This window comes from Lithobates pipiens, unplaced genomic scaffold, assembly GCF_037356315.1.
Source record: "Lithobates pipiens isolate NorthernLeopardFrog02 unplaced genomic scaffold, aLitPip1_a1.2 Scaffold_10, whole genome shotgun sequence".
Lineage (NCBI taxonomy): Eukaryota > Metazoa > Chordata > Amphibia > Anura > Ranidae > Lithobates > Lithobates pipiens.
This window is the reverse complement of record NW_027507686.1, coordinates 199,696,559-199,722,424: the sequence shown is the minus strand read 5'-3', so window position 1 is coordinate 199,722,424 and position 25,866 is coordinate 199,696,559. Positions and strand designations below refer to the sequence as shown.

At 43.7% G+C, this 25,866-nt stretch overlaps 1 protein-coding gene across 1 annotated transcript in view; it reads right to left on the bottom strand.

Moving 5' to 3' along the window:
* Positions 1-25,866, bottom strand: part of ANO3 (anoctamin 3) — a 371,821-nt gene that overhangs the window by 192,616 nt on the left and 153,339 nt on the right. The window contains exons 8-11 of the mRNA XM_077460837.1: positions 25,759-25,865; positions 13,608-13,663; positions 9,698-9,819; positions 4,208-4,342 (exon numbers count right to left, since the gene is read on the bottom strand). Of these exons, the coding sequence (XP_077316963.1) occupies positions 4,208-4,342; positions 9,698-9,819; positions 13,608-13,663; positions 25,759-25,865 (420 nt within the window). The remainder of the gene's footprint in view (positions 1-4,207; positions 4,343-9,697; positions 9,820-13,607; positions 13,664-25,758; position 25,866) is intronic.

Here is a 25,866-nt window from a genome sequence, read left to right as displayed (position 1 = left end):
GGCATTGAATATTGGACATACCTGTACGCCAATATGCCTGCCCGTGCCATTCTGTCGACATACATCGTCGTGCGCTGGTCGGGACGTGGTTAAAGAGTAATCAATCAATCAATAGAAGTGTATGCTTAAAGAGTGACTGCACTATTGTTGAGAAAAAAAACATTCCCCCTCTGTGAGATCAAGGTACATTGCCAGAATTTTAACAAACTTTGCTGCAGATTCCTACCTTTTGTTATTCTGAAGGAATAGCTGTTTGTTTGTCTGTGTCCATGGGCAGAATGAATCTGTATGGGAGGGGTTTTAAATTATTCAATTGGCTGCTGCACCTACAGGGCTCTAATAAGGAAATTGGCAAGGTCTGCATCCCTTTAGAAATGATTTCTGTTTGGGACTATCTCAGCAAAAATTACATTTTTGTTGCAGGGGATGCCAAAAATCTGATTTGTATCTTAGTGCAGACTGGGAAAATCAGTGCAGTGAATTTTCAGGCGGCATTCTGTGCATAGTTATATATTGCATTTTACAGAAAATAACAGTGCTGCAGATTGAAAAGGATAGGTAATGTTTAATGGCATTCGAATACAATATGACTTGAGTTGCAATTGTATACATTATATATATTTTTTTTTTATTTGCTAATTTATCTCCCAGGAAAGTGGAGTTACCCTTTAATCTCATCATACTGTATGATGTATATTGGTCATGCCATATTTCACTTTTTATATATATATCTTTAGGGGATTGCGCCTCCCACTCACTATTTATACTACCCCCTTCTCAACAGAGAATGCTTAATAATAATATTTCACTTTTTGTATGATTTCATATACAGGGCATCTCTCCACGGTCTAAAAAAAAGGCCTACGGACCATCTATATAGAAATGTACTTGTACACACAGATTCACATGCCTCAGTTGATAGCTGTAAAATATTCACAGATGAAGGTGCCACCTTATATACATTTATGGATCCATCAAATGAAATCCTGATCTTTTCAGCTATCTGTAAGGGGGTAATTCTTCCCAATTACCACAAATGTAAGGATCATTTTTCCCATTGACCATCATAGTTATGTACTTATAAGATGCAGATCTAGTCATTACTAGCAGGGGTTTCCTGAGAATGGAAAGTAATTTCAGAGGTTCCTCAGTGTTAAAAGGGTTGAGAAAAGCTCTCCTGCCTTAAGGGTAATGGCAAAAACTAAGCAAGTACATATATTCCAGTGGCGGCTGGTGTTTTTTTGCGGGGGGCAAAAAGTCCACCCATCGCCAACCCCCCAAAACCCAACCCCGCCTCCGGTCGAGTCGCGGACAGCACAAAAGCCCCCCTCTATTGGCCTCTGGTTCTAATCATGTGCTCCAAAAAAAATCACCCCCCCCATTGGAATCCATACATCTGGTGCCCGGCATGTAGATCGGAGGGCCGGACGCATGGATGGGGGGGGAACCAATTCACCCCTAATGGACGGGCCGCCACTGATACAGTGGTGTGAAAAAGTATTTGCCCCTTCCTCATTTCCTGTTCCTTTGCATGTTTGTCACACTTAAGTGTTTCGGAACATCAAACCAATTTAAACAATAGTCAAGGACAACTCAAGTAAACACAAAATGCAATTTGTAAATGAAGGTGTTTATTATTAAAGGTGAAAAAAAATCCAAACCATCATGGCCCTGTGTGAAAAAGTGTATATTTCCTGTACACACATAGACGTACTGATACTTCATTATTGATGTAGCACTCTCCTAGGTAGGTGCTAGGATAGTTTGATAAGTGTTAGTGTGTGTTTTGTAATGAAAACATGTAGTTGCCACACTGTAATCAGTGTGGCTGTAATTTTGGGTAAGTGGGTAAGGTAAAAGCCTAGTTTGGCTCACTGTACTCAGTGAGCTGTGATTGTTTAGTTAGGTCTGCTCTGTGTTCTCTGATGCTGCCAGTCTGCTGGATAGCTCCTTCTGTATCCTGGTAACTTGAGAAGTGACTGGGTGATAGGTGTGGAGTTATGCAGATGGCAGCAGAAATATGGATGCAGCCACAGCCTGTCCCAGAGAGGCAGGCACTGATGGCATGCTGGGAGACTGTATTCATTCTGGGAGCACACAGAGCTTTGGGTCTTTTCCCAGAGGTGATGAGTCTAGTCTAAAGCCCGCGCTGCCCTCCCAGGCAGTAGCTGCTGTTGGTGAGGCCTCAGGTGGGGGACCTGAGGGGAGTAATGCTGAGACCCAGGTGCTAAGAAGGACCTAACTTGTGATAGCTGTCTGCCAAAGATCTGTCTGGTATCACTGGAGGGTGACACATGGAAGATTGGAAGGAGGCTCCATCTGTCCTTGGGCCTTGTTAATACAGACACTGAAAGATCTTGTGCTTTAGCTACCCCTCTTTGCCTTATAGTCAGCTATGGGTCTGTTAAAGGAGACACCAGCTGGTGTCCTGAAGAGCTCTGTTCAGATAATCTCCTACCTAAAGAGACTTTGCCCTTGTGGCTCTTACTACTACTTAAGCTAAAGTTTACTGTCTGTTTCAAAACAAGTCTTCATTATAGCTTGCTCAGAAAGAAATACCAAGACCTCAAGTTGCACATAGTTCTTATCTTTGGAATATCCCAAAACTTCCCTCAATATAACATATCCAAAAAATAAAAAATAAAATAAAAAACCCCTAGACTGGACCTTAAAGAAATAGTAAATTAGTCTGTTGAGTGTCTGGCTGTAGGGCAGACGTTTGGGAAGACCTGAACAACAATCCTGTGGCTCCTAAAGGAGTAGTGCTAAATTAACATGGAAAGTCTAGAATTTTCGAGGGGTTCCTTGAGAAATTAGCAATTTCTGACTCTTAAGCCCCATAAACACTATCAGATTTTCTGCAGTATTTTTCCTTCAGATTTTCCAAAACCATATAATATGAGGTTAAACCTTAGAAGTTTCAATTTGTATGCATTCAGGCAAGCCCTTGCGCTACATGGTTTTGGTAAATCTGAAGACAAAAATCAGCAGAAAATCTGCTAGTGTGTATGGGGATTAGGATAAGTAACCACTAACATCAATGATCTTTTTAGCTAATTGTAAGGAGGAATTCTTCCCAATGACCACAAATGTAAAGTGCAGTCTTCCCAGTGACCATCACACTTACATTATGTACTGTGAGCTGTAAGTATAGTACAATAGTACAAAAATCTACATTACTGGCAGGGGTTCTCTTAGACTGGAAAGTCATTCCAGGGGTTCTTTAGTGTGAAAAATGTTGAGAAAAGCTGCTCCGAAGTAAGGGTAATGGTAAAGAAAAGCAAGTGCATACAATAATTATTTTTGCGTACATGGAATTTACTATTCCATGTACACAAAAAGTAGTATTGATACTTCATTATTAACATGTCTTAAGCCATAAATAAATATCCTGATATTTCTGTTTCCATCCTTTCCTGGTCTCTTAGCCATTATAGAGAGGCCTGGAGTAGAACCCCAAGGTAACAATTGGAGGGCTGGCATGAAAGAGGTTAAAGGGGCTTGGGACACAGGGAGTTAATTGCAAGGGGCGTTTTAGGGGAATTATCTAGGGCTGTTCAAAGTTGTATGGGGACTGGGTGGAGCTTTAGGGGAAGTGATTAGGGGATGTAACAAGGGGGTGGTCTCCAGTCAGAATGAAGAACTTCCCACTCTCTCGCCCTACATTTGGTGGGTATTTCGTGTTTTGTGGACTTGAGTGTCCGGGGGAGCCGATTGTGGCAATTGGCAGGGTGCCAGGTCCTTTTAGGTCATATGGGCACAAAAAGGTATGGTGTAGGGAGCCGTCTGAGGTACGGCTCCCAGTTGGTGTATGGATACCTGTGAGTTGTCTCTTAGCCGGTGATTTTTGCAACTGGAGGCCTTAGAAGTGACTAGCAGGTACGGTTTTGGTTTCATGGCTATTGGGACCTTGGGCTCCTTTCTTTAATAAACGGGATGTTATGTTTTGATATGTTATTAATATGTTAATTATTGGATATTTATATTTATATTTATATTAGTTAATAAAATGGCTGCTATGGCCAATTTACTCCAATTCTGCATGGTGTGGTCATTAAAAGGCTGAGGTTATTGGTATAGCAGGTAACAAGCCATATTTAATAACATAGTCATGACATTGTACTGTATTCTGTACTCCGATTTCTCATGGCAGAGCTTCCCACAAAGTAGCTTTAAACTTGCAGTGGGAAGTGCTGGCAGGCCTTACCTTACTTGGCTGGAGTCCATGGTAAATAATCCATAAAGGAAGACAAACAGCCCGACAAGTGCGGCAGGGATCAGCATCCCTGTGTACCAGCCCAGCCATGCAAAGTACAATCCAATCTTCTCACCGAAGTATCTCCTGTGCAATAAATCACACTGATCACATTACAAGGGTCAGAGACACTGGAGACATTGAGAGTTCTGAAAGCTTACATGTACCTAATATTAAGTTATGGCTGCTTAAACTCTTCTTTACGATAGGGTGATGCAGTAGTCTTCTACATTATGGAGAATACAGTGATTTTTGGTATGCCGTAGCAGGAAGAGTAATGCCCCGTACACACGTTTAGGATTTTCCGACAACAAAACCGTGGATTTTTTTCCAAAGGATGTTTGCTCAAACTTGTCTTGCATTCATACGGTCGCACAAATGTTGTTGGAAATTCCGAACGTCAAGAGCACAGTGATGTACAACACGTATGACGAGCCTAGAAAAAGGACGTTTAATAGCCAGTGCGGCTCCTTCTGCTTGATTCAGAGCATGCGTGGACTTTTGTGCGATGGGCTTGTGTACACACGATCAGTCTTTCTGACAAGTTTTGTTGTTGGAAAATTTGAAAACCTACTCTCAAACATTTGTGTGTGGAAATTCCAACGGGAAATGTTCGATGGAGCATACATGCGGTCGGACTTTCCAACAACAAGCTCACATAGAACATTTCCCGTCGAAAATTCTGATCGTGTGTACGCGGTATAAGACTTGCTGTTGAGATGGCAAAAATGATTTATCACTGATTGTGCCACCAAAAGGTTGGATTTACTCAACTAACTAATCTAGCCCAATCTAACTCAAATATCAGTTGGGTGCATTGCCTTTCAGAGCAAAGTAAGCTGTGATACATTGTGCAAGTGTAATGATGTGCAATAGAACAAAAGCATCTTAAAACAAGACTTTTGCCTTACTACGAAGCAAAAAATCTGATTCATACAACTAATAGCCTAAGGTCGACCATAGATTCGTACCATTAATGGGCAGTCTAGGTACAACCAGATTATTTCTAGCAGCTGCTATCGCAGGAGGGATTCCATCATCAACACTGACTGTGGTCGCAGGAAAGAAATTTTGCTCCATGCATAGCCAGCCTTAGGGCTCAATCACACCTGCAAATGGGATCATTTGCATTTAACTCTGTAGGGGATCGATGTAAACAGGTGCGGGTGAGAAGTCCTATTGAAAGCAATGGGAGCATGACAACATCTGCAGCTATTCACGGTCATGCAGTGATTACCTGTGGATTGTCTGCGTCCAAGGCCGATCATCAGCAGGTAAATCCTGCATGACCCATTACATGAAAATAGCAGCGGGAGCTGTTAGGCTCCCATTGCTTTCAAAGGGGCTTCCTGCCAGAACCTATTGACAAGGATCCCTGCTGAGGTCATCACAAACTGCCCTGTTCGCAAGTATGATTGGGGCCTTCCACCACATTTGTTTTATGCCATTACATGAAACCTGTCACAATAGTAAAACAAACTAAATCGACTGAAAGAGAGCATGATGGTTGTCTTATGAGTCCATTATTGTTTATTGTAGACAACGTTGTGACAGCATGGGGGATAAAAAAATAGCCAATGGGGGATAAAAAAAATAGCCAATGGGGGTTATTTACTAAAGGCAAATCCACTTTTCACTACAAGTGCACTTGGAAGTGCAGTCGCTGTAGATTGGAGGGGGACATGCAAGGAAAATAAAAAACAGCATTTTAACTTGTGCATGATTGGATGATAAAATTAGTAGCGCTTCTCCTCATTTCAGATGTAGCCCTCAGATTTACAGGACTGCACTTCCAAAGTGCACTTTAAATTCACTTTCAAGTGCACTTGCAGTGCAAAGTGTTTTTTCCTTTTCATAAATAACCCCCAATATGTTTCAGTGGCCAACAATCCTCCATCAGGGTAAACACAAAATAAATCAATAATGAGCAGTCAAAACAAAATGTGTTGCATTGTATCCTATAAGAAGGGAAACAAGTTGAAAGCTTGTCCTGAAAATGTAACTGTAATGCCGCGTACACACGATCGGAATTCCGGCCAGAAAAATACTGATGAGAGCTTTTCATCAGAAAATGCGACCATGTGTATGCTCCATCGGAATTTAGCTGTCCGAATTTCCGTAGCCAAAAATTGACAGCATCTTTTCAATTTTCTTGACGCAAAAACTTTCTATCGGAAATTCCGATTGTGTGTAGGCAATTCCGACACGCCAAAAATCACGCATGCTCAGATTCAACTACGAGATGGAAGCTATTAGCTACTGGCTATTGAACTTCCTTTTTCTAGTCCCGTCGTATGTGTTGTACGTCACCGCGTTCTAAACAATCGGAATTTGGTGTGACTGTGTGTAGGCAAGACACAGCTTGAGTGGAATTCCGTTGGAATTCTGTCTGGAAAACCATCAGAGCTTTTTCCGGCGAGAATTCTGATCATGTATACAAGGCATTAGGCCTTGTTTATACTAGCGTTGCTCTCTGAAGAGGGATCAGTGTTCGGATAACTCTTCAGAGAACATCTGACAGGTGGTGAGGATGCATTATATCACCTTTTCGGTGTTCGCTTTAACACTTTGAACCCAGCACTACTGCGCCGCAACCAGGTGCATGCGGTTGCAGGGTGATCCCAGGGCACCCCCATTCATTAGAATAGGTCGCATTCAGCAGGCAATACTGCCTAATGCCCACAGCAGGGATCATTTTTGCCATGTCTGCACCCCCGGACACTGACTTTGCAACATAAGGGGAAGCAGTTGGTTTCAACATGTGGCTGTGTTTGTACTGCTGCTGCATCTGCTTCCACTTCCATAGCCTGTCTATACGCAGCTTAGGGTGGAGGCAGAAGCCAAAACAAAGGCAGCTTGTCTCTGATTGGGGCCTAATATGGCTACAATCACATCAAACACAGAAAATGATTAAGGGCCGGTTCACACTGCTGCGATGCGGGAACCCTGTGAATCCACTGTGGGTTCCCGCTTTGCATGTTTCCCGGAAGCAGTTCACACTGCTGTATGCGAATGGCTGTGAGTGTCAATTAAAAGTTAATGGCACCCCAAATTCAGTACGCATATCGCAGTGTGAACTGCAAACTTGGACAGGAGTAAGATCGCATGGGTGTGAACAACCATGTGATCCGATTCGGCTGCGGGCAGGGTCCTGTGTGAGTTTGCCGCAAATTCAGCCATACAATCTTTATCACAGAGATCACCTGTGATTTGCACTTCAGTTTTGGACAGAATAGGAAAGGTTAAAACACCTATTGAAGATTACTGCTATCTGGGACTCTGTTACAGAGATTTCCCTCACTTTCTTTTTACCAGATTGGAAGTGAGGAAAACCTGCAACAGAGAAACAGACAACAATAAACACTGACAGAGATTCTAGCATTCTCCTAAATTAACCTTAAAAAGCATTTTTACTTCTGTCTGTGTTTTTGTTAGTTATGCAACTGTTTCCACACAGCTACTGCTTTCCCTTACTTCCTGTGTCTGTACATCTACTGCTTTCCCTGACTTCCTCTGTTCGTGCAGCTACTGCTTTCTCTCACTTCCTGTGTTTGCACAGCTACTGCTTTGCCTCACTTCCTGTGTCCTCACAGCTACTGCTTTCCCTCATGTCTTGTCTCTGTGCAACTACTGCTTTTCCTCACTTCCTCTCGTACAGCTACTGCTTTCCCTCAATTCCTGTGTCCACAGAGCTACTGCTTTCCCTCACTTCCTCTGTTTATGCAGCTACATTATTCCCTCACTTCCTGTGTCAGCACAGCTACTGCTTTCCCTCACTTCTTGTGTCCATGCAGCTACTGCTTTCCCTCACTTCCTGTCTCCATGCATCTACTGCTTTCCCTCACTTCCTCTGTTAATGCAGCTACTGGCTTCCCTCACTTTCCTGTGTCTGTGGAGCTACTGCTTTCCCTCACTTCCTCTGTTCGGGCAGCTACTGCTTTTCCTCACTTTCCTGTGTCTGTAGAGCTACTGCTTTCCCTCACTTCCTGTGTCTGCAGAGCTACTGCATTCCCTCACTTCCTGTCTCTGTGCAGCTGCTGCTTTCCCTCAATTCCTGTCTCCATGCAGCTACTGCTTTCTCTCACTTCCTCTGTCCTTGCAGCTATTACTTTCCTTTGCTTCCTGTGTCTGTGCAGCTATTGCTTTCCCTCATTTCCTGTGTCTGTGCAGCTACTGCTTTCCTTCATTTCCTGTCTCCATGCAGCTACTGCTGTCCTTCACTTACTGTCTCCCTGCAGCTACTGCTTTCCCTCTCTTCCTCTGTCCATGCAACTACTGCTTTCCCTCACTTCCTCTGTGCAGCTACTGCTTTTCTTCCTTCAATTCCCGTATAAATGCAGCTACTGCTTCCCCTTGCTTCCTGTATTTGTGCACCTACTGCTTGCCTTTACTTTCTGTGTCCATGCAGTTACTGCTTTCCCTCACTTCCTGTGTCATCACAGCTACTGCTTTCCCTCACATCTTGTCTCTGTGCAACTACTGCTTTTCCTCACTTCCTCTCGTACAGCTACTGCTTTCCCTCAATTCCTGTGTCCGCAGATCTACTGCTTTCCCTCACTTCCTCTGTTTATGCAGCTACATTATTCCCTCACTTCCTGTGTCAGCACAGCTACTGCTTTCCCTCACTTCTTGTGTCCATGCAGCTACTGCTTTCCCTCACTTCCTGTCTCCATGCATCTACTGCTTTCCCTCACTTCCTCTGTTTGTGCAGCTACTGCTTTCCCTCACTTTCCTGTGTCTGTGGAGCTACTGCTTTCCCTCACTTCCTCTGTTCGTGCAGCTACTGCTTTCTCTCACTTTCCTGTCTCTGTGGAGCTACTGCTTTCCCTCACTTTCCTGTGTCTGTGGAGCTACTGCTTTCCCTCACTTCCTGTGTCTGCGGAGCTACTGCATTCCCTCACTTCCTGTCTCTGTGCAGCTACTGCTTTCCCTCACTTCCTGTCTCCATGCAGCTACTGCTTTCTCTCACTTCCTCTGTCTGTGCAGCTATTACTTTCCTTTGCTTCCTATGTCCGTGCAGCTATTGCTTTCCCTCACTTCCTGTGTCTATGCAGCTACTGCTTTCCTTCATTTCCTGTCCCCATGCAGCTACTGCTGTCACTCACTTCCTGTCTCCCTGCAGCTACTGCTTTCCCTCTCTTCCTCTGTCCATGCAACTACTGCTTTCCCTCACTTCCTCTGTGCAGCTACTGCTTTTCTTCCTTCACTTCCTCTGTAAATGCAGCTACTGCTTCCCCTTGCTTCCTGTATTCGTGCACCTACTGCTTGCCTTTACTTTCTGTGTCCGTGCAGTTACTGCTTTCCCTCACTTCCTGTCCTGGTGACAACCTTTTTACCAGACAGAAAGTCTAATCTTTTCCCGCTCTATCCAAAACTAAAAAAAAAGTTTGGGTTATTAATACATTTTAATATATAGATATTTATGTAGTTTAATAAACAGACCTGATTAAGTCCAAAGGCTGATACTTGTACCACATCCCCCAGCGAGCCCAGCGCTCATAGAGTAAATGCCTGTGGTTCTGTGCACCGTGCGTTTTGATTGGATGTCTGCTTTTATGACTTCCCTAGAAAATGTAAAACAAAACATTATTAACAGAGGACTAAACTCTCTGCTTTTTCAACATGCAAATTTACATTTTAAATACAATGTTTCCATTTTTTTTTTATTACATACCCTATTTTAGACTCGGTGACATAATCACCGGGCCCCTGTTCTTCTCTATGCAACGCATGCAGTTCATGGCTGATGCCGCAGTACAGGGTGCTGTACATAGCTTTTCACAGCACCCAGTTCTCCTTTCAGCCCTGTTGCAAGCAGCGGTTCTAGGGTAAGGTTACCAGACTTTCCGAATGCAATCTGGGGGTAACTATTGTACTAACTGTGCACACTTTCCACACCTAGCAACTGACACCCCTATTTGTAGCAACATCCACAAATCACACCTCCCTATTTAACATGCTCTGCAAATACTGGTCACTATAAACATAGCAATGTGGCATGTGTAGTGCACCACAGCGCATTGTGGATCTGGACAGATTGCAATAAACAGTGGGAGGGGCTCAAAAGAGTATGAGTAAATAAAAATAAAACTACTCTGTTATGGGTTAAGAGTGTGCAACATATTGAATGCAGGGGTCAGAAGTGTGTAATATATTGAGTGCTGTGTAATGCACAAAGTGCAAAGATCAGGAGTGTGTAACACACAGGATGAAGAGGTCAAGAGTGTGTAACGCACAGGATGAAGTGTTCAGGAGTGTGTGGCATACAAAGTGCAGAAGTCAGGACTGTAGAAAGAACAGGATAAAGAGTACAGGGGGGTAATGCACAGGATGCAGAGGTCAGAAGTGTACAATGAACAGGATGCAGAGGTCAAGAGTGTGTAATGCACAGGATGAAGGGGTCAGGAGTGTGTAACGCACAAAGTGCAGAGGTTAGGAGTGTGTAACACACAAGAGGAAGATGTCAGGATTGTGCAATGCACAGGATGAATAGGTCAGGAGAGTGTAAAGTACAAACTGCAGAGGTCAGGAGTGTGTAACACACAGGGTGAAGAGGTCAGGAGTGTGAAATACAAAGGATGAAGAGGTCAGGAGTGTGTAACGTACAAAGTGCAGAAATCAGGAGTGTGGAAAGCACAGGATGAAGAGGTTAGGAGTATGTAATGCACAGGATGCAGAGGTCTGGAGTGTGCAATGCACAGGATGAAGAGGTCAGGAGTGTGTAAAATACCAAGTGGAGACATCAGGAGTGTGTAATATACCAAGTGGAGAGATCAGGAGTGCGTAATATACAGAGTGCAGAGGGCTGGAGTGTGTAATAGACAGAATGCAAAGATCAGGGGCTGTAATCCACAGATTGCAGAAGTCAAAAGCAAGTATTGCACAGAATGTAGTGGTTAGGAGTGTGCACAAAGTGCAGGGTAAAGCGCGCAGCTGCAGCATAGTATTAATATTATTATTATGGAAGGTTTATAGTGTCAGCAGTTTTCACAGCACTTTACAAGGGAAACAGAAGACAGTACAGTTGCAAAACAATTTAATACAAGAGAGTTAGAAGGACCCTATTCGTGAGAGCTTACAATTTAGTTGGAAGAGGAAAGTGGTACAAAAGGTATTAACTGTGAGGGATAAGCTGATGGAGAAAGTAAAAGTTCAGTATCTCACAAAAGTGAGTACGCCCCTCAGATTTTTAAAAATATTTAATTATATCTTTTAATGGGACAAAGCTGAAGAAATTACACTTTGCTACAATGTAAAGTAGTGAGTGTACAGCTTGTATAACAGTGTAAATTTGTTGTCCCCTCAAAATAACTCAACACACAGCCATTAATGTCTAAACCGCTTGCAACAAAAGTGAGCACACCCCTAGGTGAAAATGTCCAAATTGTGGCCAAGTAGCCATTTTCCCTCCTCAGTGTTATGTGACTCGTTAGTGTTACAAGGTCTCAGGAGTTAATGGGGAGCAGGTGTGTTAAATTTGGTGTTATCACTCTCACTCTCTCATACTGGTCACTGGAAGTTCAAGATGGCACCTTATGGCAAAGAACTATTTGATGATCTGAAAAAAAGAATTGTTGCTCTACATAAAGATGGCCTAGGCTATAAGAAAATTGCCAAGACCCTGAAACTGAGCTGCAGCACGGTGGCCAAGACCATACAGTGGTTTAAAAGGACAGGCTCCACTCAAAAGAAGTTGAGTGCACGTCCCCTAAAAACATACAGCCATTAATGTCTAAACCGCTGGCAACAAAAGTGAGTATACCCCTAAGTGAAAATGTACAAATTGGGCCCAAAGTGTCAATATTTTTGTGGCCACCATTATTTTACAGCACTGTTTTGGGCATGGAGTTCACCAGAGCTTAACAGGTTGCCACTGGAGTCCTCTTCCACTCCTCCATGATGACATCACAGAGCTGGTGGATGCTAGAGACCTTGCGCTCCTCCACCTTCCATTTAAGGATGCCCCACAGATGCTCAATAGGGTTTAGGTCTGGAGACATACTTAGCCAGTCCATTATATTTACCCTCAGCTTCGTTAGCCAGGTGGCAGTTGTCTTGGATGTGTTTGGGGTCGTTATCATGTTGGAATACTGCTCTGGGAGGGGATCAAGCTCTGCTTCAGTATGTCACAGTACATGTTGGCATTCATGGTTCCCTCAATGAACTGTAATTCCCTAGTACCGGTAGGACTAATGCAGCCCCAGACTATGACACTTTCACCACAATGCTTGACTGTAGGCAAGACACACTTATCTTTGTACTCCTCACCTGGTTGCCGCAACACACACGTGACACCATCTGAACCAAATAAGTTTATATTGGTCTCATCAGACCACAGGACATGGTTCCAGTAATCCATGTCCTTAGTCTGCTTGCCTTCAGCAAACTGTTTGCGGGCTTTCTTGTGAATCATCTTTAGAAGAGGCTTCCTTCCGGCATGACAGCCATGCAGACCAATTGGATGCAGTGTGCGGAGTATGGTATGAGCACTGACAGGCTGACACCCCACCCCTTCAGCCGCTGAAGCAATGCTGGCAGCATTCATACATCTATTTCCCAAAGACAACCGCTTTACATGACGCTGAGCATGTGCACTCAACTTCTTTGGTCGACCATGGCAAGGCCTGTTCTAGGTGGTACCTGTCCTGTTAAGCTGCTGTATGGTCTTGGTCACCATGCTGCAGCTCAGATTCAGAGTCTTGGCAATCTTCTTATAGCCTAGGCCAGTGATGGAGAACCTTGGCACTCCAGTTGTTTTGGAACTACATTTCCCATGATATTCATGCACTCTGCAGTGTAGTTGAGCATCATGGGAAATGTTGTTCCAAAACATCTGGGGTGCCAAGGTTCGCCATCTTTATGTAGAACAACAATTATTTTTTTCAGATCCTCAGAGAGTTCTTTACCATGAGGTGCCATGTTGAACTTCCAGTGACCAGTATGAGAGAGTGAGAGCATTTAACACACCTCCTACCCATTCACACCTGAGACCTTGTAACACTAATGAGTCTCATGACACCAGGAAGGGAACGTGGCTAATTGGGCCCAATTTGTGTGTTGAGTTATGTTGAGGGGACAGCAAATTTACACTGTTATACAAGCTGTACTTTGCTACATTGTAGCCTAGTGTAATTTCTTCAGCGTTGTCACATAAAAAGATATAATAAAATATTTACAAAAATGTGAGGAGTGTACTCACTTTTGTGAGATACTGTATGTGATGGGGTTAAAACAGAAATGCATTCCAGAAATGTTTTTGAAGATTGTTTTCCTTTTTACAACACTAATAGCTTAGATTCTAAACAGCTCAAATACAATTACAAATAAGGAAAAAAAAAAAAAACAATTTTACCTCATGTGGTGGAAAAGCTGCTTCATATGTTCCATTAGTGAGCAATCTGCCTATGCCTGTGGGGAAAACAAACACATGAATGGCAGAATGTGATCCACATTTCAGAGAGGTTTTGCCCTCGCAACAATTTCAAATATTCAGTCACGTTTTATATGCTTGAAAAAGTATTAGTGGGTTAAGGCAACTAGTCAAAGAAGTAAACGTTCGTAAACCTGACTAGTGGTAAGCTCCATACACATTATAAGCTAAAAAAAATATTTCAGCAAATTGCTGCAAAAACAGCCAAAAAACAAAACAAAACAACTTTTTTGTGTTAGAATAACACTATTTGCTTGGGGAAACAGAAAAAATCAGGGGTTAAAAAGCTATTGCTAGGAGCTTTTTTTAAGCTAACTAAACTAAACTTCCTGTGTCTGTGCAGCTACTGCTTTCTCTGACTTCCTGTGTCCATGGAGCTACTGCTTTTCCTCACTTCCTGTGTCCGTGCAGCTACTGCTTTCTCTCACTTCCTCTGTCTGTGGAGCTACTGCTTTCTCTCATTTCCTCTGTCTGTGGAGCTACTGCTTTCCTTCACTTCCTGTGTCCGTGGAGCTACTGCTTTCTCTCACTTCCTGTGTCCGTGGAGCTACTGATTTCCCTCACTTCCTGTGTTCATGCAGCTACTGCTTTCTCTCACTTCCTCTGTCCGTGGAGCTACTGCTTTCCTTCACTTCTTGTGTCCGTGGAGCTACTGCTTTCCCTTACTTTCATTCTCCGTGCAGCTACTGCTTTCTCTCACTTCTTCTGTCCATGCAGTTATAGCTTTCCTTCACTTCAGCGTTGCCAACCTCCCACAGCATTTTTTACTGACAAAACATGGCAAATTTACTGGCAGAGTACACTTTTTACTGACAACCTGAGTAATTATAGAACTCCCATTGAAAACTAACACAGTGAAAATTTAACCAGTATAAACATGATATGGAAACAATGACAATACCTATAACAAAAAAATGTGCTTGATTTTTTCACTTAAAAAGTCAACACAGCAGGAAATTATCAGCCCCTAATATTTATGGCCGTTGTAAAAAAATCACAGATTTTTACAAACTGTTATTTAATTTAGTAGCGGTTGGCAACCCTGCTTCACTTCCTATGTCCATGCAACTACTGCTTTCCCTTACTTTCTGTCTTCGTGCAGGTACTGCTTTCTCTCACTTCCTGTCTCTGTGCAGCTACTGCTTTCCCTCACTTCCTGTCTTTGTGCAGCTACTGCTTTCTCTCACTTCCCCTGTCTGTGCAGTTATTGCTTTCCCTCACTTCCTGTCTCTGTGCAGCTACTGCTTTCCCTCACTTCCTGTCTCTGTGCAGCTACTGCTTTCTCTCACTTCCCTCTCTGAGCAGCTACTGCTTTCTCCCACCTCCCCTATCTGTGCAGCTATTGCTTTCTCTCACTTCCTGTCTCTGTGCAGCTACTGCTTTCCCTCACTTCCTGTCTCTGTGCAGCTACTGCTTTCTCTCACTTCCGTCTCTGAGCAGCTACTGCTTTCTCCCACCTCCCCTATCTGTGCAGCTATTGCTTTCTCTCACTTCCTGTCTCTGTGCAGCTACTGCTTTCTCTCACTTCCCCTGTCTGTGCAGCTATTGCTTTCCTTCACTTCTGGTGTCCATGAGAAAAAAAAGCAAATTGCTCCCAAAACTGCAAAAAAAGGTTTTTATGTTAGGATAACACTATTTGCTTCAAGAAGCAGTAAGAAAATGCTCAAAAGCTGCTGCTAGGAGCGTTTTTTTAAGCTATTGAGCATGGAGCCTAAAGCCGGGTACACATAGGCCAAATGTTGGGAGACAACGGACGGTTAAAAAAAAAGCGAATGACATTCGGCCCTCGTGTATGTTTTGGTGGGGCACCCCCCTGTTGGAACACAACATCTTAGTGGGGAAGATTGCTGAACTAATCTTGCATGATTAGTACAGCAGCTCCGACCAGAGCTGTCCCTGCTGGATGGCATGAAAAAAAAAAAAAGCTATTAGTGTGTGCCAGGCATTAGTGCTCAACAATCAGACATTAAGGGGTTAATTCACTGTTACTAAATCACTGCCTATGCAGATACGGGGTAACTGTAGATAAACAAAAACTGTGCAGCTCTGACTGAAGTTGAATAATGCCCTTGCTTTAGGTGTAGGTCTTTTATATACCTCATGAAGTCTGACTGGAATACTCTCAGTGAGGCCTAGTCGTTACTGCTCACCTCCATTACAGGGGCAAGCTTTTTCTCTCGTTCAAACCCCCTCGAATACTCTCTCTTCTTTCGATGCAGTATCTTTCAGCTCAGAATCTGAGAACTCACTGGCCACTCTGGGAATTCTAAACTAAGGGTGTATTTTTATATAAAATTTGTATAGTTGTTTATTAATTGAAACTGCATGTCAATTCATTCTGTGTAAATGAGGCAAATCTGAATGTTCTGAAGCTTTAGTCTCTGCAGATTGAATGTTCTTCAAAAACAGTGTGAATGTGGAAAATAACACATTATGGCCACTAGATGGAGAGAAGGGGAGTCCTAATTTCCCATGAAACTCATTGCTATCTAGTGGTCATAATGCAGTAATTTTCCCATTTACACTTTTTCCAGTGAATCCCATTTGATCTGCAAAAAATATAACTTTGGGACATTTGATTTTTGCTCTATTTGCATGGAACAAATTTGCTTTCAATGGATAAATCGCTATGCAAATCTGAAAAATACTCCCCTTAGGCCCCATTCATACCTGAGCATTTTTTTTTAGCTCAAAGCTCCAAAACGCTGTAGAAGAAAAAAACAATTATTCTGTATGGAGTCTTCTTTTGTAGCTTGCTTTGGGCAGTTTGGTGCATTTTTATCCACAAGTGCATTGAAACACACAATTTGCACATTTGTGAGCATTTTTGCACTTTTTGTTGTGTGTTTGTGAGTGTATTTCTGCTCAAATGCAATAATTAAATAAAAATAAATAGTAATAAATAAATAATCATAAATAAATAACAACAACAAAAAAAGAACCCTAACCCCAACACCTAAAATCTAGTCCTAGCTCATAACCCTAATCCCTAATCAAAACTTTAACTCCTCACCCTAACAAAAAAAAGTAATGAATGATAAAGAATGATAAATAAATAAAGGCCGATGAAAAAACTGAAAACATAGCAACAAATGATGACACAGATGGTACTTTTCTCTATAGGCGAACAAAAAAACGGCAAAGCTCAAAAATGCTTTAAAACCACTGTACAAAAATGTTGAAAAACGTGCATAAAAACATGAGACAAAATGCCAGAAAAATGCTAAAAATGCAACGCTCAGGTGTGAATGCAGCCTTATGTGCTGGTGATCAGCAGCTAGGTGGTGCTGTTGCAGAGCTTTTTGGCATGGAAGTCAGTTGCTGGGACAGCGTGGTGTGAGAGGGAGTGTGAGAGCAGAGGACTGGACCCCTGCACGACCGATAGCAGCAGTGCAGAGGACGTGAGCCCCCTTCCCGACAGGACCGAGTGCTGTGAGTACCCCTGTGCTGTGAGTGCACCTGTGCTATGAGTGCACGAGTGCTGTGAGTACCCATGTGCTGTGAGTACCCATGTGCTGTGAGTACCCGTGTGCTGTGAGTACCCCTGTGCAGTGAGTACCCGAGTGCTGTGAGTACACGAGTGCTGTGAGTGCACGTGTGCTGTGAATACCCAAGTGCTGTGAGTACCCGAGTGCTGTGAGTACCCGAGTGCTGTGAGTGCACGTGTGCTGTGAGTGCACATGTGCTGTGAGTACCCGAATGCTGTGAGTACCAGAGTGCTGGGAGTACACGTGTGCTGCGAGTACCTGTGTATTGCATTGTTGAGTATTAATGTCAGGAAGCTAGTTGTTTGTTAATTTGGACAGGGCATAATCCCCAATCCCCATTAAATTAGTGGGTACGATGCCCGGCGGGTGTGGAGACCATACTATAGAAGTGATAGATGGAAATACTGAACCTGGACTTGTATTTTGAGGAGTAGGCACATATGTTTTTGACCAATCATTCTTTCACTCTCTCTATAGAGCTTAGTAACACTATTGAGCTATCTAATGTTAAGCAAGAAAGGGGAAGAGATGGCAAAACAGGGACATTAAGACACACACAGAGACGTTTTAAGAAAAAAAAAATCTTGATTCACCAAATATGGAGAAGGATTATCATAAGGGGTCACTTTGAAATAGGTTCCTATCCTGATATAGCCAGTGTTGACTACATATACTGTATACTGTAGCAGTTCAGGTCAGACATACACTGCATCCGACAAGGTCCCATTATGTCCAGTCTAGTCCACCAAATATACAAATATGGTCCATTTACCATCCAATAGATATATAAATGGTGGGAAGAATAGGATATATATGTATGTGGCTATGTGGCCTGAATAGGAAAGGGTATACATATATTTTTATCCATTAGTGTGTGCGCACATCTACTAGTCATATAGGTATTTGCACTCACATGGGTTTAAGTTGATGGTTCCAAAAAGTGGAGAGTTTATTGTTCTAAAAAGACCTGTAAATTAAATTGTGTGTTGAGGCCTCTTAGCACAAGTGACCACAATCTATAAATCCACCACTTTTCTTTTTGGAGGAGTATCAAATTAAAATCCCCCCGTCTTGGTGATAATTTCAACAGATATATAGCCTTCACACGCATGCCTTCAAGGCTACCTCCATGGAACTGGCCAAAGAGTTTGACCAGGGGCTTATCTGGATTCTTTTCAGTAATCTCACGCATGTGTTCCCCTACATGTATTCTAAACTAAGTGGCATGTTTGCCAATGCCAGGAGTCTGGCGGACAAGATGGGAGAACTAGAGCTACTGTTGTACGATGAGGATTTCAATTTTGTAGGAATTTCATAGACTTGGTTCAACAGCTCTCATGATTGGCTGGCAACCATTCAATGGTATTCCCTATATCGCAGGGATAGAGAGGGTAATAAAGGTGGAGGGGTATGCCTGTATATCAAAAATGATTTACAAGTGAATGTGAGAGACAACATCACCAAGGGAGCAAAGGAGGAGGTGGAATCCCTATGGGTAGAGCTACAAAGGGAGGGAACTAAGGGGAAAGTAATACTCGAAGTATGCTATAGGCCCCCTAACCAGAGAGAAGAGGGGGAGGCGGACCTCCTATCACAATTTGGATTAGCGGCAAGGATGGAAAATGTCATTATAATGGGGGACTTTGATTATCCAGACATATACTAGGCTGAAAGAACCACGCATTCATCTAAAGCTCGCCATTTACTAAATGTATTGCAGGACAATTTCATGGGTCAGATGGTAAATGCACCAACTAGAAACAAAGCGTTACTAGACCTACTGGATTACCAACAATACAGACCTGATCACGGATGTCGAAATACGGTGAAATTTAGGAAACAGTGATCACAGTTTAATTAGTTTCAGTATAAATCACACAAATAGGAAACAAGGGGAATACAAAGACACTGAATTTCAAAAGAGCCAACTTCCCTAAACTACGATCCTTGCTAGAAGGTACTAAATGGGATAAAATCTTAGGAACAAAGAAAAATGGGTATGCTTTAAGAGCATATTAAATAAGGTTATTAGCCAGTGCATCCCAGTGAGAAATACATTTAAAAGAGCTAATAAAAGTCCTGGGTGCCTTAACTCCAATGTAAAAATGCATATAAGAGCAAAGGAGAAGGCCTTCAAAAAATAAAAGTTTGAGGGATCATCATCAGCTTTCCAACTTTACAAAGAATACAACAAGAAATGTAAGGGTGCAATCAGGGTGGCTGAGATGGAACACGAAAGGCATGAGAGTAAAAAAAAATCGCAAGATATTCTTTAAGTATATGAATAGTACGAAAAGGAGGTCAGATCATATTGGTCTCATAAAGAATGATGAAGGGAATCTGGTTACTAAGGATGGAGAGATGGGGAGGTATTGAATTTATTCTTCTCGTCAGTCTTCATGAGGGAAACAAGGGGCTTCTGTAACCAAAACTGCAGTATTTATCCTCATGACACGTCACAGGAAGTACCCTCATGGCTAACAGAGGATAGAATTAGAAATAGACTTGAAAAATGTAACATTAATAAGTCACCGGGACCAGATGGCTTGCACCCGAGGGTCCTTAAAGAACTCAGTCAAGTAATTGCCAGACCATTGTTCCTAATTTTTACTTACTGGAATGGTACCAGCTGATTGGAGAAAAGCCAATGCAGCAACATAATTAAAAAAAAGACCCAAGATACATCCCTGGGAATTACAGACCAGTTAGCCCAACATCAATAGTATGCAAGCTCTTGGAGGGGATGATAAGGGACTATATACAAGATTTTAGTAATAACAATGGTATCATTAGCAGTAATCAGCATGGATTCATGAAGAATCGTTCTTGCCAAACCGATCTATTAACCTTCTATGAGGAGGTGAGCTGCCATCTAGATAAAGGAAGGCCCGTAGATGTGGTGTATCTGGATTTTGAAAAGGCATTTGATACAGTACCCCATAAACGTTTACTGTACAAACGTTTACTGTACAAACTAAGGTATGTCGGTATGGACCATAGGGTGAGCACATGGATTGAAAACTGGCTACAGGGGCGAGTTCAGAGGGTAGTGATAAATGAGGAGTACTCGGAATTGGTCCGCTGTGGAAAGCAGGGTCCCCCTGGGTTCTGTCCTGGGACCAATCCTATTTAATTTATTTATAAATCATCTGGAGGATGGGATACACAGCTCAATCTCTGTATTTGCAGACGATACAAAGCTAAGCAGGGCAATAACTTCTCTGCATGATTTGAAAACCTTACAAGAAGATTTGAACAAATAAATGTGGGCAACTACATTGCAAATGAGGTTTAACCACTAGAGATCCGTGCTATAGCCGAATGACGGCTACAGCGCGGACCTGCTTTGCCGGGACAACGTCTATTGACGTCGTCCCGTGCACGAGCGGCACGCTCTGTGATCAGCGAGTCTATGAGACTCGCCTGATCACAGATTGGAGCAAGGGGTTGATCCCGACCCCTTAACACGTGATCAGCTGTCAGCCAATGACAGCTGATCATGTGACACAACAGAGCCGGTAATCGGCTATTTTTCCTCCTTGCGCTGACAAATACCGTACTGGTGACCCCACAATAGGGATAAAACTTTTCCATGAAAGGGAATTTAAAAAGAAACGTGACCATTCACAAACATTAGAAGAGAAGCGGTTTAACCTTAAACTCTTTATTGTAAGAGCGTTAAGAATGTCAAATTCTCTTTTATAGCAGTGGTTTCAGCAGGGAGCATCAATAATTTAAAAACTATTATATAGGCACCTGAACGATTACAACATACAGGCATATACAATGTAATGCTGACATAAAAGCACACTCACAGGTTGGACTTGATGGACTTGTGTCTTTTTCCAACCTCGCCTACTATGTAACTATGTAACTGTGTATGTAAATACTTGCTACTCTGACACTTGCTGTAATCTTTTCCACTGGCTTCTTACTCATTGCTGGACCTATAGTAGGAGCCAGTGGGATCAATCACAACATGCAGCGGGAGGAGCAAATATTTAACCCACCCAAAATGTTGATACCTGCAGTGGCCAGTTAAAGAGACAGTCATTTGATGGAGTTTTCAATACATAGGTCAGCAGAAAGGTAAGTATCTAGTATAAATCAAAAGACAGGAAGGGAAATTAGGGATTTTAGCGGTGCTAATTAACAAATATAATTAATTAAAGTACAACATTTGTAATACAAAAAATTTATTAAGTTTGAAGTTAAAATCAGTAGCAAATTCTGCTTAAAAAGTACAGGATAATACAATACAGTGGTTGTTTTTGTTAAGCACACATAGTCCCGACATGTTTCGCATTAGGTTGCTTCTTCAGGGGATGTGTGAATGTTTGAACAAAATCTAAACCAGAAATACAAAATAATATAGTAATAAAATATATCACAAAATTCATAAGTGCAGACATGAGAAAAAAAAAAAAAAAAAAACACATATCACACCCACCTTCAACCACTACGTAGATGGTAAAGTAGGGGAATTGTCCACCTCAGGGGTTAGCCGCAGCAGCGCTGAATCGCAGGGGGCTAAAAAACCAGCCCAGGATAACTAATAACAAGAAAAGTGTACAATGGAAGTAGAATTTTTGGATTTTGGGGTAATTGAAGGTTCTTTGGTAAATGACTCAGTATAGAGGTTGCTAAGATAAATCAACCTAAAGGGGTAAATACCCTCTGAAGTACAAAAATTGAGAAAAATAGTACAAAGGTATTTTAATTTCAGATGTATTACTTACATGAGTTAGATAGTTGTAAGAATAAGGGCGCACGTATTAAAAATTGAGCACTCAAGGAGACACACCTGCACGAGAGTACCAACTGGGCGGCCAATTAAAAGGAAAACAGAAACGAAAATTAGAATAAATGGATAGATAAGGTACAGATATATCTACATGGGGGTGCATGCATAGACATCTAAGTGTTATAGAAACACAGACATTCAGGCATATGAACACACACTGGGAGTTAAACAGTGACATCCCAGAGCATAGAGTTCTAAGCTAGAGAGTCAATGCGGAAATGATATGTAGATATATCTGTACCTTATCTATCCATTTATTCTAATTTTCGTTTCTGTTTTCCTTTTAATTGGCCGCCCAGTTGGTACTCTCGTGCAGGTGTGTCTCCTTGAGTGCTCAATTTTTAATACGTGCGCCCTTATTCTTACAACTATCTAACTCATGTAAGTAATACATCTGAAATTAAAATACCTTTGTACTATTTTTCTCAATTTTTGTACTTCAGAGGGTATTTACCCCTTTAGGTTGATTTATCTTAGCAACCTCTATACTGAGTCATTTACCAAAGAACCTTCAATTACCCCAAAATCCAAAAATTCTACTTCCATTGTACACTTTTCTTGTTATTAGTTATCCTGGGCTGGTTTTTTAGCCCCCTGCGATTCAGCGCTGCTGCGGCTAACCCCTGAGGTGGACAATTCCCCTACTTTACCATCTACGTAGTGGTTGAAGGTGGGTGTGATATGTGTTTTTTTTTTTTTCTCATGTCTGCACTTATGAATTTTGTGATATATTTCATTACTATATTATTTTGTATTTCTGGTTTAGATTTTGTTCAAACATTCACACATCCCCTGAAGAAGCAACCTAATGCGAAACATGTCGGGACTATGTGTGCTTAACAAAAACAACCACTGTATTGTATTATCCTGTACTTTTTAAGCAGAATTTGCTACTGATTTTAACTTCAAACTTAATAAATTTTTTGTATTACAAATGTTGTACTTTAATTAATTATATTTGTTAATTAGCACCGCTAAAATCCCTAATTTCCCTTCCTGTCTTTTGATTTATGCTTCAAACTTTCAGGGATGTGGCTTCCATATTTGTTAGGTGTTGTGTGACGCTGAACCATTAAAATTATTCCATAAGTATCTAGTATCTTCTAGTAAGCACACCGCATCAAAAAAAAAAATAATGTTTTGTGATTACAACTTAGGCCGCGTACACACGGGCGGACTGTTCGCCCAACCTTGTCCGCTGAACAGTGTTTGGGCGGACAGTCCGCTCGTGTGTGGGCTTTCAGCGGACAGTTTCAGCGGACAGTTGGACGGACAAAGTCTTTCGGAAATTCCGAAAAACTGTCCGCTGAAACTGTGTTTGAGCGAACAGTCCGCCCGTGTGTGGGCTTGTCCGCTGTACTTTCGAAATGAGCGGACTGTTCCCGCTCGGAAAGTCCGCCCATTTCGAGCGCGTGTACAGGTAGGCGGGGCCCGCGAAGGAGACGTCGCGGGCTCCGCCGCCTGGAATGGGCTTAAAGGGGAACCCCAACGCCGAAAAAAAATGGCGTGGGGGTTCCCCCCAAGTCCAGACCAGACCCTTGTCCGAGCACGCTACCCGGCCGGCCAGGAAAGGGGGGCGAGCGAGCGCGCCCCCCCTCCTGAGCCGTACCAGGCCACGTGCCCTCAACATGGGGGGTGCCTTGGGGAAGGGGGGGCCGCGCGGCCCCACCACCCCAAAGCACCTTGTCCCCATGTTGATGAGGACAAGGGCCTCTTCCCGACAACCCTGGCCGTTGGTTGTCGGGGTCTGCGGGCGGGGGGCTTATCGGAATCCGGGAGCCCCCTTTAAGAAGGGGGCCCCCGGATACCGGCCCCCCACCCTATGTGAATGAGTATGGGGTACAATGTACCCCTACCCATTCACCTGTGAAATAAAGTACAAAAAAAAACACAACACATGGAAAAAGTATTTTATTGCACAGCTCCGGGGGTCTTCCGTCTTCGGGGGTCTTCTCGCCGGACTCCTCCGCTATGTGTGTGTAGCTCTTTTACTAGCGGAGGAGTCCGGCTTTCTTCCTCCCCGCCGCCGGCCTCTTCTCCCGACTTCGGGGGTCTTGTCCCCCTCTTCGGTTCTTCTGCCGGGCCACCGCGCCTGGTCCGGTGGCCCGGTCTTCTGTCGCCGTCTTCCGGTCTTCTGTCGCCGCCGCTGTCGTCGTCGTCGCCGCCGCCGCCGCCGCCGCCTTCCGTTCTTGTTCTTCTTCTTGTTCTTCTTCTTGTTCTTCTCCTGGAGATGTTGACTCGACGATCTCTCCGGCCGGAATGCCAGAGCCGCGCTGTGCGGTCACTTATATAGTGACAATGGGGCGGTGTCACATGGTATATGTCACATGGGTTGGTCACATGGTGACCCCGCCCCCTTACGATGTCATAGTCCCCATGTGACATCAACCCATGTGACCAACCCATGTGACATATACCATGTGACACCGCCCCATTGTCACTATATAAGTGGCAGCGGAGCGTGTCCCTGGCATTCCGGCCGGAGAGCTCGTCGAGTCAACATCTCCAGGAGAAGAAGAAGAAGAACAAGAAGAAGAACAAGAACGGAAGGCGGCGGCGGCGGCGACGACGACGACAGCGGCGGCGACAGAAGACCGGGCCACCGCCTGTAAAAGAGCTACAAGAAGGCGCGGTGGCCCGGCAGAAGAACCGAAGGCGGCGACAGAAGAACGGAAGACGGCGACAGAAGACCGGGCCACCGGACCAGGCGCGGTGGCCCGGCAGAAGAACCGAAGAGGGGGACAAGACCCCCGAAGTCGGGAGAAGAGGCCGGCGGCGGGGAGGAAGAAAGCCGGACTCCTCCGCTAGTAAAAGAGCTACACACACATAGCGGAGGAGTCCGGCGAGAAGACCCCCGAAGACGGAAGACCCCCGGAGCTGTGCAATAAAATACTTTTTCCATGTGTTGTGTTTTTTTTTGTACTTTATTTCACAGGTGAATGGGTAGGGGTACATTGTACCCCATACTCATTCACATAGGGTGGGGGGCCGGTATCCGGGGGCCCCCTTCTTAAAGGGGGCTCCCGGATTCCGATAAGCCCCCCGCCCGCAGACCCCGACAACCAACGGCCAGGGTTGTCGGGAAGAGGCCCTTGTCCTCATCAACATGGGGACAAGGTGCTTTGGGGTGGGGGGGCCGCGCGGCCCCCCCTTCCCCAAGGCACCCCCCATGTTGAGGGCACGCGGCCTGGTACGGCTCAGGAGGGGGGGCGCGCTCGCTCGCCCCCCTTTCCTGGCCGGCCGGGTAGCGTGCTCGGACAAGGGTCTGGTCTGGACTTGGGGGGAACCCCCACGCCGATTTTTTTCGGCGTTGGGGTTCCCCTTTAAGCCCATTCCAGGCGGCGGAGCCCGCGACGTCTCCTTCGCGGGCCCCGCCTACCTGTACACGCGCTCGAAATGGGCGGATTTGCCTCCTCCTTACGTGGGCGAGTCCGTTCATTTCAAAAGTTGAGCGAACTGTTTGCCCAACCTTGTTCGTCAAACAGTCCGCTCGTGTGTGGGCAAGTCCGCTCATGCAAATTTTGAGCGGACTGTTTGCCGAAACTGTTTGACGAACAAGGTTGGGCAAACAGTCCGCGCGTGTGTACGCGGCCTTAGACTTATATGTGTTTCAGCCCCGTAGTGATATGGTCCCTTTAAAATAAATACTGGAAAAATACCTTGAAAGGTGTGTTCACTGAAAACAAGAAATATGTTCACTATAAGGAGAAGTAAATTCTGTACCAGTCGCCACATCCTAAATTTTATTTTGTATCTAAAATGAAAAGAATAGCAATCTTACCCATTTTCGATTTTCCGTCTTCATACTTTGTCCTCTGTAATACATGATGTACTATCCGGCTCCGTGTTGAGTTACTGAAGAATGAGTCTTTATTGTTTATTGTGAAGC